The sequence below is a fragment of the Podarcis muralis genome, chromosome 12, assembly GCF_964188315.1.
Source record: "Podarcis muralis chromosome 12, rPodMur119.hap1.1, whole genome shotgun sequence".
NCBI classification, from domain to species: Eukaryota; Metazoa; Chordata; class Lepidosauria; order Squamata; family Lacertidae; genus Podarcis; species Podarcis muralis.
The window spans coordinates 15,216,673-15,234,194 of NC_135666.1; the positions used below are offsets into that span (position 1 = coordinate 15,216,673).

A 17,522-nucleotide genomic window follows, 5' to 3' on the forward strand; every position below is an offset into this window, starting at 1 on the left:
GTACTTTGAAACCCTGTGCTATGAAAATAACCAGGGAACAGCAGGCGAGAAACCTCCTGGAAAGAGGAATTATTCTATTCGCTCTTTCGAAGATTTTTCTCACTTCACTCCTCGACTCATTTCTTCTCACTGAACGCATTTGGCTCGTACGTACGCTGCCGCGTCAACCCTACAAAAAAGCAAGGAGGCAAAGGGAAAGGGAGCGCTTGGGTTCCTCACCTTCAGAGATTCCGTCTGCGAACCAAGACCCTTGGTACATAGCTCCATGACGGAATAAGAGCAAAAGGTGTCTCTCACTTTGTACTGACTCACAGCCAGAAGCCAGAGGGCAGGCGTGGTCTCCAATTCTGAGGGAGGAATCAAAATAGACTGGTGTCCTGAATAAACGCTGCAAAGATATAAGATTTGTTAAACGCACGACTGGAAATCTGTACCAAAAGACCAGACGATGGTATATGCTGAAAAGGAAAGCTATTTTGTTGTAGCTTCAAGAGACACACAGCAGTACATCCCATAGGGCAGAAATCAAAATGACAAAAAAATATACATTTATAAATAGGAGGGGTGCTTTAAATTTGCTTTTGTGGAGGTCAATCTCTGTCAATAGCAGAAAGGGTGATTTCAAGAGTGCATGAGGATGCAAGCTTGTCTGTGGTGATCTGCCGATGCCATCAATGCCACCTACTTACTCCCTGTTGAAATAGCCTCCCTGTGAGTTGACGCAGCCCTTGCACCCCAGACAGGCACAATGCCTGAACAGGGAATTCTCAACACAAGTATAGGGCCTAAGATAGTTCAAGTTAGTAGAGCATGAGATTCTTAATCTCAGGGTTTTTTATTCGAGGCCCACCTTGGGCAATAGATTCCTGGACTAGACTACCCTCATTGTCCCTTCCGAGTCTAATCTTCCGGTCTGAAAAAAAAGTTCCTAAGACCATTCTGGCAAAAGCCCATCATAATCCTCCACATGAATGAATGGGAACCTGAACTGTCAACAATTCTCATTTGTGCAAAGGATGCAATGTGTGTTCGCCCAAAGATGCTTGGAAACCCCTTACTGCTCAATGTAGGAAGACCAGGCCTAGGCAAAGTCGGCCCTCCAGATGTTTTGGGACTACAATTCCCAAATCACACCACAATAAATTTCAACAACACATGTTCAGCACAAACAGCTAAAAGGGGGGAAAACGCAAGTATCCATGAACTCACGTTGGCCTGACAACTATTGTTGTGCTCAGAATGCATCAATCTTTGACAACGATCCCCAGGAAACCCTGCTGGAGCGTGTGGCCAATTGTTAGGAATCTGGAGATGGTGATGATGATTATTATGAAGGTCTATTGCTCTGCTTTGCAAGGTTTCTTTTCATTATTATTTTATACCCTTTAGGACATAAAATAAAAACAAAAGCAAAACTTTGCAAAACCATGCAATATACTTGAGACTTACCAATGGGCTGACTCCATGCTCCAAGCAGGTTTTCCTTAGTGGTTTGGAAGTCTCAGAATGCTGCATTCTGGGACATCACAGTGGAGTAGGCCAACGCAACTTCATAGCATCTACAACAGGATAGGCAGTTAGTTTTTGGCTGATTGTGCCCAGATTGTAACCCCCAGGTAGGTGGGGATTCAATCACGTTTTACTCCACTGCACCTGCGACTGATGGCACTGACATCAAAGTCATAATCAGGTTAATCAGATGAGCTCGAGTTCGTTTTATATCTTTGCATATGCAGAAGGAAAGCACTGCATGTTATCTCCAATATTTGGATGTGAACGGAGTTCAGAATTCATTGCAAACACCCATAAGACTTAAGAACAATCCTAGCCAACAAGTAGGAGGGAGCAGCTAACACACCCCTTGCATTCTCTGTGTGCTAAAAGTCAGAGTGGTAGTTCCCTTATAGATTGTCTCTTCCGCAAAGCGGTAGCCTTTGATGCTGCACTTTCCAGAGAGGTCAGATGGAAATGAGATGCAGCCTACTGGATTCACTTGTCATGAGCTGCATGAGGCTTCAATGCGTGATGTGCCAAATTTTGGCACGGTTAGTTGCAAATGTTTTGAGGTATGAGGCAAAAACACCTCCTGAAGACTGTCTTAATTTTCAGGGAGAAGGCATCTGAATTTAGGGAATTTTCATCTTACTACAAATATGAGTCCGCTGAGAGTTTTTCTATTTTTTTATATGAATGGCACATTCTCCCTTTCACACTGAAAGCAACTAGTTGAAATGAATGAGGCAGTAAACTGGTTCTAAAGTCAAAATTTCCAAGCGCGATAATCTCTCCAATAACAAATCAGGCTTTATCTTTTATTCTCTTCCTATGCTTCACAAAGGTTTTTTTTTCACCTACCACTAAAGCATCGAATATATCACAGATTCTCTTTTTTTTATATAAATAAGAGCACATTCTTTGGTGGAAAACTGGGTAGAACAGGTAAGTTTTCAACAATAACAAAAGTACAGCAGCAAGGTATTTGGGTGAAATAAACAAAATGCACCTAAATGTTTCATTGTTTTCAACTGGCATTCTGGGGAATACGAACATATGACTTCAGCGGGGCCTAGATTCCATTAAAGATATAATGAATGGATGCAACATTATGTCCTATGAAGAAATTGCAAGAGCTATGGGCGCTGTAATACCTCTCTTTCAGTATTTTCAGATGAGAGAAGCCGTAACTGCATTACTCAGGAAATATTCAAGGGAGGCAGGCAAGCAAATGTGAAGCATTATGATCGGACACTAAGAATAAGGGATTAACAGGGAAATCATATAATATGATTCTGGAGTTGGCAAACAAACCAGATATATTTATGAGGAAATGGCAAAGGGACAGAAACCGAGGAGTGACTATTAATGAGTCAAAATAAATGGCAGAGATCTTGCACAATTTGATTTCAGCAGATGTGAAAGGAAACTTTTTAACCCCACAAAGACTGAGGCAGATATATCTAGGAACTGAGGATAAATGTTAGAGATGCAGATATTTGGAGGCAAATTTTATCTACATAGTCTGGTGATCTCCAGTAATACATGCTTTTGGGGCAACAAATAATGAATGAAAAAGACAGGGTATTTCTTACCCCTGGAACCCAAAATTCTACTTCTAGGTTATTTAAAGCATCTAGCATTAGAGGTTGACAGTGGCTAACCTACTGACAGCTGCAAACATCTGCATTGCAAAGATCTGCAAACAGAACACTGCTCCAACAATAGCAGAGAAGTTTGATGGAGTTCGGACTATCATAGTAATGATATCGTTCTGTTCCATTTGGAACAATTTTATGTAGGCTATAATTACAATGACTTTATCTGGTTTCATAATTGCATTTTCTATTGCTGTAATCTGCCCTGAGGCTTACGGTGAAGGCTGGGTAACAAATCTTGGGTGATATTCAACTAAGTTTTATTGAAAGTAGACTCACTGAAACTAATGAACATGATTAAGTTAGGTCCATTAATTTCAGTGGGTCTACTTAACAGTAAAACTAAGTTGAATACCACCCCTTATCAATAAATAAAACTGACGTATTGTTGAAGAGCCAGTATTGGACTAGTCTAATTTTTTTAACGTACTGGATTAACAGATAACTATCTATATCATAATTTCTCCCTACTTTAAATTCATACTGTATGTACAAATTATGTACAAGATAGGAACACAAGATCTCTAGGTTTGCAAGATCGCTATCTAATCATGAATACCATCCTACTGGCAAAGTATTACATAAACAGGCCCAGGAGAAGGCTTTCTCATACATTCATTCTACAAGTGTGGACTCTTATGGAGCTATTTCTAAAAAATTATGCAAGGAGACAAATCAGCTCAATAAGGAACTGAGCCCTTTTGTCATGGATCTAGACCTCTTCCATCACACATAAGGATCTAATTGCCACCCACTGGAAAGACAACAAAGGAACATCTCTGTCTGGATGACAAAGTTAAGTTTGGGATTTTGCTTTTTCCGAGGACCTAAGGCAACACAGAAGGGTTGTTAAAGGTCAAACTAAACATAATCCTTTTGCTAAGGTATGCTTCCCATATATCAACTGTGCAAGTAGAAGTGGTGTTAATGCAAGACCTCCAGCCGCTCATGGTTATTTATGGAGATGCTATGTCATGGATAGCTGAAGCCTTGATGATGCATTCGATGATTCAGTTATTTGACAGTGTCCCTGCTCAACTTTTCTTTTTGTGAGTGATTGATTTAAGTGTGATCAATGCTGTTTCTACTACAAATTGATTTGATATACAATACAAAAAAAGAACTGAGCATGTTCAGTGGCCCCAGAATGCTGACCGAGTGATGGGCAGGGGAGCAAAACCAAAAAATGGGTGGTTGCGTGTTGTAATCATGTATCTTGGGAAAGCATATGGCTAGAACACTTGAAAAGGAGCATTCTACACTGCAACACTTTGTTGCAGGTCCCCCTTGGTTCATTTCCATTGTTGAAGGTCCCATTTGTTCCCGTTAAAAAGATACAATGGTGCTTCTTTAGGTTTTGGCTTTAATGTCTACATTTAGCGCAGGCTGCATGCTCCAGGATGGGCTTGTCGTCAAATTTGCTTCTAGCAGTATCCATCCATTCTTTTATTGATGATTTGTACATCTAGCCTGCCCTTCACCAAAACAAGTACAATGCCCTTCTCTGAAACACACACTGGTCACATCATCTAGGAGCTGGTCCCTTCTCTCTCGTCTCTCTTACATACACATAGATACAGCAGCAACATTTTTGTTTGGTGATACTTGAAGGCTCCAGAAGAGGAACTTACCTACAGAGGCACCAAAGGACAAACCCAAGTCCACAGTAAGGGTCCAAACAGATTGCAACTTCTCTGGAAGGATAAAGCTCACACTGCAGCTTAATAGAACGACAGAAGGCACTAGTGGCTGCATGAGACATCTGGAAGAAGGTAACAGGGCAGTAATTAAGATGACGAACGGCATCGTTCCAGAGGTTTGTTTCTGAACTACCGCCAGGCCTTAAGACGGTAATAGGATGGGTAAAAATAAGCATCAGTTTACATCCCACCCGCAAAAGCACATGCAGAATCATTTATAGATAATGAAAATTAATGTGTTTCCCAAGGAGTGTATTCAATCAACTAAGTAAAGAAAAGGAAGGGAGTGTGACTCATCAGTGCCTTTGATTTCTAGGTTATCTTTAGGAAGGCTGGAAATTATGTACAGCACTGAAGAGAAAATGGGCTACATCTTTCAACTGAGCAAGGGCGAGGGGGTGCGGAATGCCAGCAGGGCACAGCCATAGCTCAGTGGGAAGAGCACATGCTTTGGCACTCAGGAAACCCAAGGTTAGTTCCCCAGAAAGAATGAAGAGCTAGCGGATCTGGGAGAGCCCTTGGGAGATCACCATCCAACTGGAGGAGGCATCAGCGGACCAAAGGGGCTTACAGCTGATTAGCAACAGAATGGAATAAATTCAGATTCAGAAACTGCCTCTTCTTTTATATTCCCTGCACTGTGTTCTGCTGCTTAAACAGTATTATTCTCCAACCTGGCTCACTTCTGGTACTGGAAAGCTCCGCGATGGGAGGAAAGTGCTCCCAGCGACAGAACATGGCAAGGTAAGAGAGAGGGGAGGGTTTCGTTCCCCATTTTCACATACGTTCTTCACACCCCGGTATTGTTTACGTGCAACAAAGTGTCAGAAAACAGGCTTGTCCCATTGCATATAGTTTAGCCTGGAGCTGCGATGCCCCCTGTGATGCTAGGAAGCTGTGCAAGAGTTGCCTTTGGACTTGGCACCTGTTGGTGCAAGCAGAATGCATGCAGACAACTTAGGTTGCCTTGGTACATATATCGTTTCACTTGTAAATACCGTATTTTTCGCTCTATAGGATGCACTTTTTCCCCTCCAAAAATTAAGGGGAACTGTGTGCGCGCCCTATAGAGCGAATGCAGGCTCCTTGGCTTCAGCGATAGCAACGCGAAGCCTCCGAAGCGCAGAGGGAGCGCTCCCTCCGCGCTCCAGAGGCTTCGCGTTGCTTTCGCTGAAGCCTGGAGAGCGAGAGGGGTCGGTGCGCACCGACTCCTCTCGCTCTGGAGGCTTCAGGGATAGCCGCCTGAAGCCTGCGGAGCGCAGTGCGAGTTCCCGCTGCGCTCCGCAGGTTCCTTTCGCTGAAGCCAGGAGAGCAAGACTCTCCTGGCTTCAGAAGAGGAAGAGCTGAGCAGCGCCCCTTCAGCCAAGTGGGAGGAGAAATGGAAGGGGCTCCGTTTCTCCTGCCGCTTCGCTGAAAGGGCGCTGAGCAGAGAGGGGGAGATTCCCCCCCCCTGTTCTCCCCCTCTAAAACAAGGTGCATCCTATGGTCCGGTGCGTCCTATAGAGCGAAAAATACGGTACATGGGTCCAGGGTGCAGCATCTGCCCTGTCCACTTTTGGACCAGCTCTCCTTATCCACACCGCTACAATATCCCACCCATACTCCCCACCCCAGCTCGCACACCGTGTTTCACATTCGCTTTGGGGAGCGCTGTCCCTACCTTCACCCCTGCTAGCATTCCAGTTGTGGATACACTGAAATCGAGATAAGCCAGCATGTCGGGGTTAGAAGGTTTGTAGATCTGAGGAGGCCGCTTCTTTGGCAAATCATCTGGGGGAGAAAAAGGAAGGCATGATTCCCACAGCGCCTGCAAAACGCAGTTGAAATACTTAGAAACAAGAAGGGCCTCAGAGGACAGCACATACCTGTGTCTAAGATAGGGGGCCACGTTCTGACATCCACCGCTGCTGCTGCCTCTCGTGACCGCAACAATTTACATATTAATTGTGTCGTCATTAAGCAGGCAGAGCGACTCACCTGTAGGTTTCAGCAAAGGAAAGGGGGCGGGGGGAGAAGAGATATAACATCAAAATCACCTCACATGAAAATGGTTATGAGACCACCGTTTCACATAACCGGATAGTGGTACTTCACTTAATTCGTTCCAGAGGTCTGTTCTTAACCTGAAACTGTTCTTAACCTGAAGCACCACCTTAGATAATGGGGCCTCCTGCTGCCGCTGCGCCGCCGGAGCCCGATTTCTGTTCTCATCCTGAAGCAAAGTTCTTAACCTGAAGCACTATTTCTGGGTTAACAGAGTCTGTAACCTGAAGCGTATGTAACCCGAGGTACCACTGTATATATTTAAAGCTTCCTACTAGCTTGTTTGAAAAAAAGCTTCTTCAGTTACAATGGCAGAACAGACATGCACGGAAAAAGGAAAACCTTACGCAAAATAAGGGATAATAAAATTATGCACATTTCCAACCACACACATTATCATTTTTGGGATTGTAATAACCATGCATCCTCACAACAGCTCTGTCAGGTAGGTTAAGATCAGGCTTCCTCAACCTCAGCCCTCCACATGTTTTGAGACTACAATTCCCATCATCCCTGATCACTGGTCCTGCTAGCTAGGGATCATGGGAGTTGTAGGCCAAAAACATCTGGAGGGCCGAGGGTGAAGAAGCCTGGTCAAGATGAAAGAACAACATGAGAAAACTCGGCTGGGAAATCACAAAAGGAGGAGGCCAGGCCATAGAGTTGGCCTTAGTCATGTGTACCATTTTACTGTTTTGCCTTTTGTAACTCTTTCCTTTGTTTTTCAGTATTTTGAATTGTAAAATTCCTTTTCATGCCTTTGCAAAATAATTATTATAATAAATTATAATTACTTAATAATAATAGTTTTATTCAATGTTATTATAAATGCAGAAAACATGGCCAAAAAATTACTGAGTGAGGATTTGAAGCCATCTCAGACTGGTTATAGTAGACACCTGGACCCCGGCAGAGAGGAATTGAGAGAGAATTAAGAGCCTCGGACGTGAGGTCTCCAGGCTGATAGCAGATAGACTGATGGACATTCGTTGGGGTTCGAAACCGGGAAAGGGGGGGTGGGGTTCTGGGAATCCAAAGGGTGTACAATTATATTTTGTTTCTTTTTATTCTGTTTCGTTATCAGTATAAAAATTGGGAAATTCGTGGAAGGGAACTTGGGTCGACTTTAGAAAAGGGTTTTAAGAATGAGCATTGACGTATAAATATTGATGTTTATAAGTTAAAATTGGTTAACTAAAACGAATTAAATATAATAAGGTAAAATTTGGGGACAAGAACTTGCTGAGCTAAAAATTGGAACTGGAATACAAGAAGGGGAGGTGTGGGGAAGTCTGGGAAATATGTTATTGAAAATAAGGAATGTAAACTCTATGTGTTTTCAATTTTTCTTTTGTTTTTTCTCTCTTTTTTGAAAATTTCAATAAATATCTTTTTAAAAATATATATATAGTAGACACCTGGATGATGGTTTGTGCTTCTTGAGAAGCTTTCCTCCCCATCCCACCCAACTTTTGAAACTAAAAAAAGGGTGTCTGTATACATTATATATAACCCCTCCCAAAAAAATCCATAGTCATGCCTGGAAATCACTGGATCCCAGATACAAAAATTTTAAATAAGCATTTTGACTAGTCAGCTGACCTCCACAATCATCTTGACCGTAGGCAATGTTGTTGCAATGTTCTGGGGGTGCGGAGGTCGAACTGTTATTGGCACACAGCCTGCGTACAAACACCCGTAAAATGCAGCAATCAGATCTATACCTACATGATGGAGGAGGAGAAAGAGAAGGAGGAGGAGGAGAAGAAGGAGAAGAAACTGATTATGACGTTCACGTTCAAAGGCGTGTGTAGACACAAAAGTGAAAGTAATTTACCCAGCATAAATACTATGTTGAAACAACATCAGTGAGCCTATATTAACAGTGGAGAGTCCTCAGGAAATCTGCATCTTTCCTGTTTCAGTGTTTCTTAAGCTTCTCCAATCGTTTTGATCTGAGCTGCTCTTTTTAAAGACAATACACTCTGAAGCCTTCATGGATGCCATCAAACAGCTAATTAAAATTAAAACAGATTTTAAGATAATTCTCTGAATTTCCCTGCTATCTGAAATTATGTTGTCCCATGACCCGAGATACAACTGCCTGGCACCAGCTTTGATATCACTTTGGTGCCAAGCAGAGAGTTTTTGGTTTTAGCAAGCAGTCCATCATATAGTGTAAGCTGCTTTTAACTATGGCTTTATCCACTGTGCTGAATTTTATTCATCTGTTTGGATAAACAGAGAGTTGTTCTGTAATCTTTGTATGTTTATACACTGAATTTTATATGTGCCCTGAGAGTTTTGATCTGAAGAGCAGTACAGACATCTTCTAAATGAATAAAAATAATGTCCAAAATAATTTTTTGAACATTGCAAGACACAATCCTTTTCTTGCACGCTACTGCACTCCAGAATCCCCAATGAAATAAAACAACTTTTAAAAACAAAAGCACACACATCTGAAGAACATCAGAGAATGATGGTTCTCAGATAAAAATGTACTGAAATACTTTGCCACATCTCATGGAAGTAAGACTTTGAATAACTATTTTGTAACAACCATTACTGGCGTCTTAGTGAGGGGCTTTGAGGCTGTTATCCTGCGCCCATTTATCTGGGAGCAAGCCCTACTGAAGCCATTACAACTAACTTCCAAGTACACATATATATGAGATACATTCACAGTTAACTGTGAAAAGACTGTAGGTGAGATCTATTGTGAGTAACACTGTTCTGACTTCAATGGGTCTGATCTCACTATGACTCACATTGTTTATCATCCTGTGTGTACTCATTTGGCTCCATTTAGCAGACTGCTGATGTAACTATTTTTTTAGTTGAGGGATAAATTCAGCTCGCTCTCACCTCATATTTTGGAGCATATGAGGCTGCTATAGTTTGTTCTTCAATAGCACTATTATCGTGTAGGGTTTTCTGAAGGTGGTGGTAGGTTTCAACAACAGCCCAATTTAGGCTGTGGTTTTAAGGGTATGTGTTTAATTGAAATCAATTGCTGCAGTCCAGATAAAAGTCAGGCATGCCAAAACTTCATAAAGAGCAGTGGGGAAAATTGATCATGACTCCACTAAAGCCCTATAAATTAAATGCACGTGTTTGTAGTCTTTCAATCAGCATATTGACTAATTTTTGCATCTCTACTTACAAAGTCTTTAAGAATCGCCACTGAAAACACATATTTTGTTCTTTACCTGGTGGGTAGACCAAAGCAACATGGTCGCCATCTTGTAAGTGTCCCCTTTCCATCAACATAACGGCTATCTTTTCAGCTCGTTTATGTAGCTGAACACATGTTAGAGAGTTTGCTATTGTCCCCTGTATTGGGAAAGAAGCAGAGAGATTGAAGTTTTTCTTTTCTTTTCTTTTTAAAAGCACAGCGATGAAAACCAAGTGTTTAACACCACACACCACCACACACAAGTTGAGCCCAAACCCAATTCAAGATCTGAGCCTACTATGTGATGACGACGTGGAAGAAGCTTTTCAGCTGCCTTCCTCACAGAATCATAAAATTGTAGAGTTGGAAGGGATCACGAGAGTCCAACCCCTCGCCATGCAGGAATCCTACCCACAGTTGTCCCTTGGTGGACTCAAACCACCAACCTTCTGGTTAACAGCCAGGCGCACTGACCTAAGAACAGGCACCCCCAAACTCGGCCCTCCAGATGTTTTGGGACTACAGTTCCCACCATCCCTGACCACTGGTCCTGTTAGATAGGGATGATGGGAGATGTAGTCCCAAAAATATCTGGAGGGCCGAGTTTGGGGGTGCCTGCCTAAGAGCTACACCAGTAGGGAGGCATCCCTATGGGGCCTCCATTAGACCCTAGGTGCTGATACATTTGTGCAGTACTGTCCGGGACCACCAGAAGTCACAGGAAAACATAGCTCCTGTAGATCCTGGCATCCTAGCTAGGACCCATGGGAACTACATTTTCCCCTGGTCACTGGCAGCCAGATATATGGACAACAACATCTAGGGCCTATTGATTGCTTCCCCAAGAACCAAGGAAGCGCTGGAAAAGGAATGGGGCAGTGGAGAAGGCTTTTGGGCCATATTAGACTCTTAATGACATTGTAATAAACATGATGGGACCTCAATCACAGAATGGGCTCAGGTTAAAAACAGTATTGGATTCATTTTGAGAAGAAAGTGGTTTAAACAGAGCCTTCCAAATCACTCATCAGAATCAGCTTAACATCAAGACAGAGGCAGCAATGCTTTCTACCCATATAGCTGCTCAGTAGTTCATGCCTGCATATTAATGCAGCAATCCTGAAAAATAAAAAAAAAGCCTGCTTAAAAGGGGTGTTCCTGGAAGTTCATTAACTTGCACATTGGAACGAACTCAGCTAACAACATAATGGCTTCAGGAGAGGGTTGAATGGGGACAAAAGAGGGAGCTTGCGTTGAAAACGTTTGTCTTCACCAAACTTATTAGAGAAGGAACAGGGCAGCAATCCCCCACACTGTGTGGGAACTGCTGGCACATCACATAAAATTTTACAAGAATGAAGGGCTTCTGGGAATCTGAACCACCCACCCACAAAGAGACTCAGTTGGGAGGCAAGGCTGACACCACAATCCAATAGCTTGGCATATATGGTAAAGCCAGGGCAAAGACATTTGGCTTGGCCTTCATTTTCGGGCCAAATTGAAAATACGTAGGGGCAGATTCTTGCACCCATCTTCATGCTATATCTGTGAAAAGAAGCATGGAATCAGAGGGAGATCTCCTGCTCCTCTGTGCAACTGGTTCTAAGAGGACTAACCTGACATGCCTGTGTGATTATATCTAGCAAGCACAGACCCAAAGCAAATCTCACTGAACCCTGGGAGTGAGGCCATCTTTTGCCTCCTCTTCTCTACTGTCAGAGCCTGGAACTCCTCTCAGAATGGCTTTGGAGCAGGGAAGCAGCAAGTGAGGTTATTGGACACTATCTGCATGGAAGACACTGGCTCTTCTCTCTTTCAGAATGAGAGGGTGGCTGTGTGGGTGAAGGGGGGTGGGGAGAGAGAGAGAGAATACTATATGGAATCGTAATAAATGCACTGAATAAAGTGAGATGGCCTCACCATGTGCTCACTTGAACAATCCATGCCTTTTGAGTTGTTTCTGGGCCTACTTCCTATTATTATTCCACCCCCACATTGCTCCAAATTCCCAAACACGTGTGGATTCCACAAAGACAACTTGGGTGACCTCATATATTTGTTGTTAATAGTAAAGCGAGCAGACTTCCCAGTACCTTACAGAGTTCAGGAGGCTGTTTAAGAGACCGTGCCCCACAAGCTAAATTCAAGAAATGGAAACTGGAGGAAGGGTGCTGAAGTGGAACCACGAGCCTCAGATTGTTTCAAGTTACAGACACATATAAAACTGCTCCCTCCCTGCCAGCCTTGTGGCAGAAAAATGATTGGATTCAGTAAGTAAATGGGCAGCTGGGGAATTCTCCACCCAATTCAAGCAAGAGGAAGAGCCTGTACTTGTGGCATCTGGGTTTCATGTTTTAACTGGAAACCACAGTTTTCAGCCCCCATCACAACTGGGAGCTTCTATAGTCAATAAAAAAGTATTCAAATTGAATGTCCAAAGAACGAAACCAAAAAACTATCAGAAGGAATGTCACACGTTTTGAAGCACCTGAAGCTATTATTTTCCTCAAATTTCTAAATGTAAACACACATCCTCCCAACTGTTGAAGAAACTAATTCTTATTCATAATGCACATCTCTCTCTCTCTCTCTCTCTCTCTCTCTCTCTCGCACAACTCCAGAATTTATTTAACTATCTGCCTCAAAAAGATAAGTGTTCACTGCACAATAGAACGGTGGCACACTCCATTATCATGCATCGACTGCTTTTATGTACTGAAATGGCTTAATCATAGAGACTAGATGGAATGTTTGAGGGGGGGGGGAAAACCCAACTGAAGATAAGTTGCAAATGAAGGATTTGGTGCTATTCATGATCGTCACATCATCACCTGAGAAGATGATAATTGCACAGTTAATAAAGTTAATGGATCTCAGGGTGATCTGGCTACCTCTGAACAGTTGTGGGTATTTATTTATTTTTTTAAAGGCAGGCCTAGAGTCTAGCAAAGGCAGGATGTGATGAGCTCAAGCATGGTCTCTTATTGGCACAATGCACTGATTTCCCCCCAACAGCTTTTGCACTGAAACCTAAGGAAACAAGCAGCTCCACCTAACAGGCAGGCTGACAGCAGAAGAAGGGCAGGGGGTGGTGCAAAGAGAAAGCAAACATTATTATATTCTAGCCTGCACAATCCATGCACAAAGCTGCCATGGTGGAAGTAAGATTAGCAAAGGCATTCTAAGTGAAAGCTCCACAGTGACAAAACCGCATTCCCAAGAACACTTTCAGAAGTTTGAAGTTTTTTACAATTATTATAAATGTTTTTTCTGCTTGGGGTACAAGTCTATTTTAGACAATTTTATTGGGATTTGTTATTTTAAGGCTTTAAAGGGAATTGTTCTGTGCTCGAAGCCCCTGCCCAAGGATACCCCCATAATGTAAATAAAACCCAGATATCCTTACCCTACAATTTAGCAGTGTGTAAAGCACGTGGTCAGGAGTTGTTTGCGCTCTCCATTGTAAGACTTCTGAGAGAAACAGGAACTGTGCGCAGTGAGGAAGACAACATCAGAGAGGAGAGGTAAGAAGCATAATACTCTATTAAACATTTTAAAAAGCATTTTTAGAGAGCTGCCCCTTCCCCTCTTGGACACAGCTGCCAGTTATACACATGCATATATCGTTGTGGAGGAATAAGCTTAATACTTTTGGGAATGGAAAACTGAAAAGGCAGGATATCAGTATTTTAAAGCCAAGAATTTAAAATAAACCGCTGTACTACATCTTGTTCATCAATCAACATAGCAATGCTATATTGTCTTAAGAGGCTTAAAACCGTTTAAGACTGTGAGATACGCCTGCATGGGTTATATGAACAGGAAACAATATATCCAAGAGATATATTCAATGAACATTTATAGGAATTATTGGGGCAACTTTAAAACGGAATACTATTCATGACAATTATCACATCAGCCATAAACACACACACACACACACACACACACACACACACACACACACAGATTCTCAAAGACAAAAAAAAATGCATTTTAGAATCAAGTCTGCAAGTGCTATAAAGTCATAGCCACATCTGGTTTCTGTATCACATACTGGCAATGAAATATAGGCCTGTTCACACAACCATCAGTTCAATGAAACCTGGCTTTTAGAATTTATTCATTTATTTGAAGTATTTCTATCCTGCTTTTCCAGCATGTGTTCAAAGCACATTGCAACCTTACTACGAGATCTGGAAATGACAAGAAAAAAACTTCTATTCTAGTTTTGAGTTTGCCCGCATGTGTCCAATAAACGCTGCACGTATCGTACAACAACAATGCCATTCTGTGAAGCCCCACAGCCTATAAGGAAGGTTATCTGCTTTACCTTTCTGGCTTGATCGTTATCTTCTATTTGACCCAAATCTCTGCCGCTTGCCTGAGCAATTCTTTTCCCAGAGACGAGATTCCCCACCATCACAGAGGCAGGGCCAATTTCTATAGAAAGATGTTTACAGTACAATAAAACAACAACAACATGCAAGTACAACAATGCAAAACTCAAACCGCTATATGCGGCAACACAGTACGTGCTAAAACTTGCTAAATGCGCTAAGTATCTCCTACTTTAGATGCAAATGTTCAGCACACAACAGAATAGGTTCCCTTTGTGGGCTGGTTTCCCCTTGATATTACTATACAACCATAATTAACAAGAATGACTGACAAGCATTTTCATGAAGTGACACACATATACCTAGATGACAACAGAACAAGAACATAAAAACATTTCTACCCCTGAAGAAGAGGCGAACCAATATGGCTAAGGTGACACCAGAACCTTGACTCTTCTACCCTGCATATGTTAATAAGAAAATATAGCTTCCCGTCTACAGAATTTCGATGACTCGCAGAGGTGGAGGAAAGTTAGAGAAGCTTTACAAAAAGAAGAAGAAGAAGAACTCATGACAGGCAAGAAGACATCATTGACCAGTGAGTTTTTACCTCTAGTTATCATTCTCAGCTAATCTCCCTAGAGCTGGAGGAGCAGGGAAGATTAGATGAACCAAGATAACAGACAATAAAAAGCCTACTGCCCAGCAGAAACTCCTTCCTTCTCATCAAGGTGAGCCTTTCCAGATTTCCACTACTGCTGGGAGGCTCAACAAACACCACAGCCCAATGACTTTTTGAGTAGCAAGGGAAACGTGCAGCAAGTTCACAGAGGAGCATCAACAGTTAGTATCTTCAATTGGATCAGAATAATTTTCTGCAATACCTATGTACTAAAGCCGGCGTCTCAACGACTAATGAACATATCATTGTAGACAATATGAGCTAGATGGAGCACTGATCTGGCCCGGTAGAAAGGCAGCTTCCAATGTTCCTAAAGTATCCAGTAAGCCTATTATTTATGGAGCCATTGAGCTTACCTGGCTGTTTTTGTCTTGGTTTAGGCAGGTTTGTTACACAGGTGTGTGGACACATCAACACATTACAGGGATGCAGTGCTCCTTCGAGGAAAAGCTGCTTCGTTTCGGATAAGTGGATTCCACCTAGAGGAGTCTTTGGGAGTGTGTTTGCTGGTACCAGGGCTAGGCAGTAAACTCCCACTTGATGAATACTGTCTATAGCCTAGAAACATTAAAAAGGGGGATTTAATGCAAGGTCAGATGTGCAAGGAGGAGCTGTAAAAAGGTATTTGGAAATTCTCTACCCTCTAAAACAGGCATGTCCAACTCCCAAGAGACTGCGATCTACTCCCAGTATAAAAATACTGGCTGTGATCCACCCACTGTCATTACCAGGAGTTGAGTTTTTTTATGGGAGGATTACCCAAAGTTGTTGAGCTTTCTTAAGGGAGGGATAAGGAACTCCCAGGAGATCATTTTCCTTCAGCCCATGATCAACCTGAGACACCCATGCAATCAACCAGTAGATCGCAATTGACCTGTTGGACATGCCTGCTCTAAAACAATAATGTCATGTGAATCCAATAATGTACTGTGAATTCAAGATAGAAGTATAAAAAGTCTGAGACTGTCAAGATTACTCAGTTGGTGATCTCAAATAAGCAAACTCAGAGACACAAAACATGTCAAAACCAAATGGTCCATGGCTCCTTAGTCACTGTGCACATCAGCTATGCACTACAAGCCAAGACTAATTATACCTATGAAAAAGTAAATTTTATTTTAATCCAGTCGTGTACACTGAAGCAGAAATAGCCTGTTTCAATTATTTTTTCACCATATATGTATGTATGTATATCCTCCTACAACCATGGGTTTCAAATTGCTACAGAGGCAAGAGAAGGAGAAGAACACGTTCCTGTCTAAGTCTTACTAGCTCACTGTTTGTGTATGAAAACTGTAGAAGAAGAGCCTGGATGAACTGTCTGCTCTCTGTCATGAACTTCCAGGTTAAAAGTACCGTATTTTTCGCCCCATAGGACGCACCGGCCCATAGGACGCACCAAGTTTTTTGGGGGCGAAATAAAGAAAAAAAAATTAATTCCCCCCCAGGCGCTTGTGGGGCCGGCAGCGGGGAGAAGCGCTCTTCTCCCCACAGCCCGCCTTCAGATCAGGTCCGGGGACAGCGGGAAGACACGCTGCGCCTCCCAGCTGTCCCCGGAGTTTGCGGGGCTGGCAGCGGGGAGAAGCGCTCTCCCCTCTCACTCTCCAGCCTTCAGCGAAAGCCTGCATTCGCCCCATAGGACGCACACACATTTCCCCTTCATTTTTGGAGGGGGAAAATTGCGTCCTATAGGGCGAAAAATACGGTATGCCAATTATGGAATACAACGAGCTTCTTCAAAACTGCCCAGAATCTCAAAACATACTGGTTATCCTCACAACAACAAATGAGACCTTGCTCTTACCAGAACACATATTCAAAATATTATAGCTTTAGACAACAACAAGGAGCACAATACGGTCTATACTACAAGAAGCCTGTGTGTCCCAGCACTGACAAATATGCAATAAACTCATGGATTCCACCAGAGTGTCATTGTAATGACCCAAAAGTCTAGCAGGGATCAAGGTTCAGAGACTGAGGTTGCAGGCGCCTCCAGCTATGGAATCAAACCAGGCCCAGAGCTTCAAGCCTGCTCCTGGAGATTGGAAGACCACTGAGTCTGGGGCTGACAGACAAGAGCCCACAAGAGCAAACTTCCATAGCATTAGGATCTGTAACCTTCTCCTGAGCAATCTGATCCTGGTCCTGCACTGCAAGGAGTGCACCAGAAGGGAGGACACAGGGTGCTTAATCCTGTGGGCTGCAGCGAACCCAAGACCTGAAGCAAGTTCTCCACACCAAAGTGGAAAAATGAAGAGCCACTAAGCAAGGCTGGTATCACTTTTGTGCTTCGTATCCTGCTGTGTATTCTCCACCGGCATGAAAAACCACCTTTCACACGCCATTCCTTGATTTTTCTTAAAGTTCATGCAAGTCCACAGCACGGTTACTGCTACTCTAATCAGAAGACAGGGGAGAAGCAGT

At 42.8% G+C, this 17,522-nt stretch overlaps 1 protein-coding gene across 6 annotated transcripts in view; it reads right to left on the minus strand.

Moving 5' to 3' along the window:
• Positions 1-17,522, minus strand: part of DIP2C (disco interacting protein 2 homolog C) — a 292,197-nt gene that overhangs the window by 30,567 nt on the left and 244,108 nt on the right. For all 6 annotated transcript variants that reach the window (XM_077936762.1, XM_077936761.1, XM_028750165.2 and 3 more), the window contains 9 exons: positions 15,452-15,653; positions 14,407-14,516; positions 13,480-13,560; positions 10,108-10,231; positions 8,498-8,619; positions 6,718-6,829; positions 6,513-6,622; positions 4,784-4,914; positions 220-388 (listed from right to left, as the gene is read on the minus strand). In XM_077936762.1, the coding sequence (XP_077792888.1) occupies positions 220-388; positions 4,784-4,914; positions 6,513-6,622; positions 6,718-6,829; positions 8,498-8,619; positions 10,108-10,231; positions 13,480-13,560; positions 14,407-14,516; positions 15,452-15,653 (1,161 nt within the window). The remainder of the gene's footprint in view (positions 1-219; positions 389-4,783; positions 4,915-6,512; positions 6,623-6,717; positions 6,830-8,497; positions 8,620-10,107; positions 10,232-13,479; positions 13,561-14,406; positions 14,517-15,451; positions 15,654-17,522) is intronic.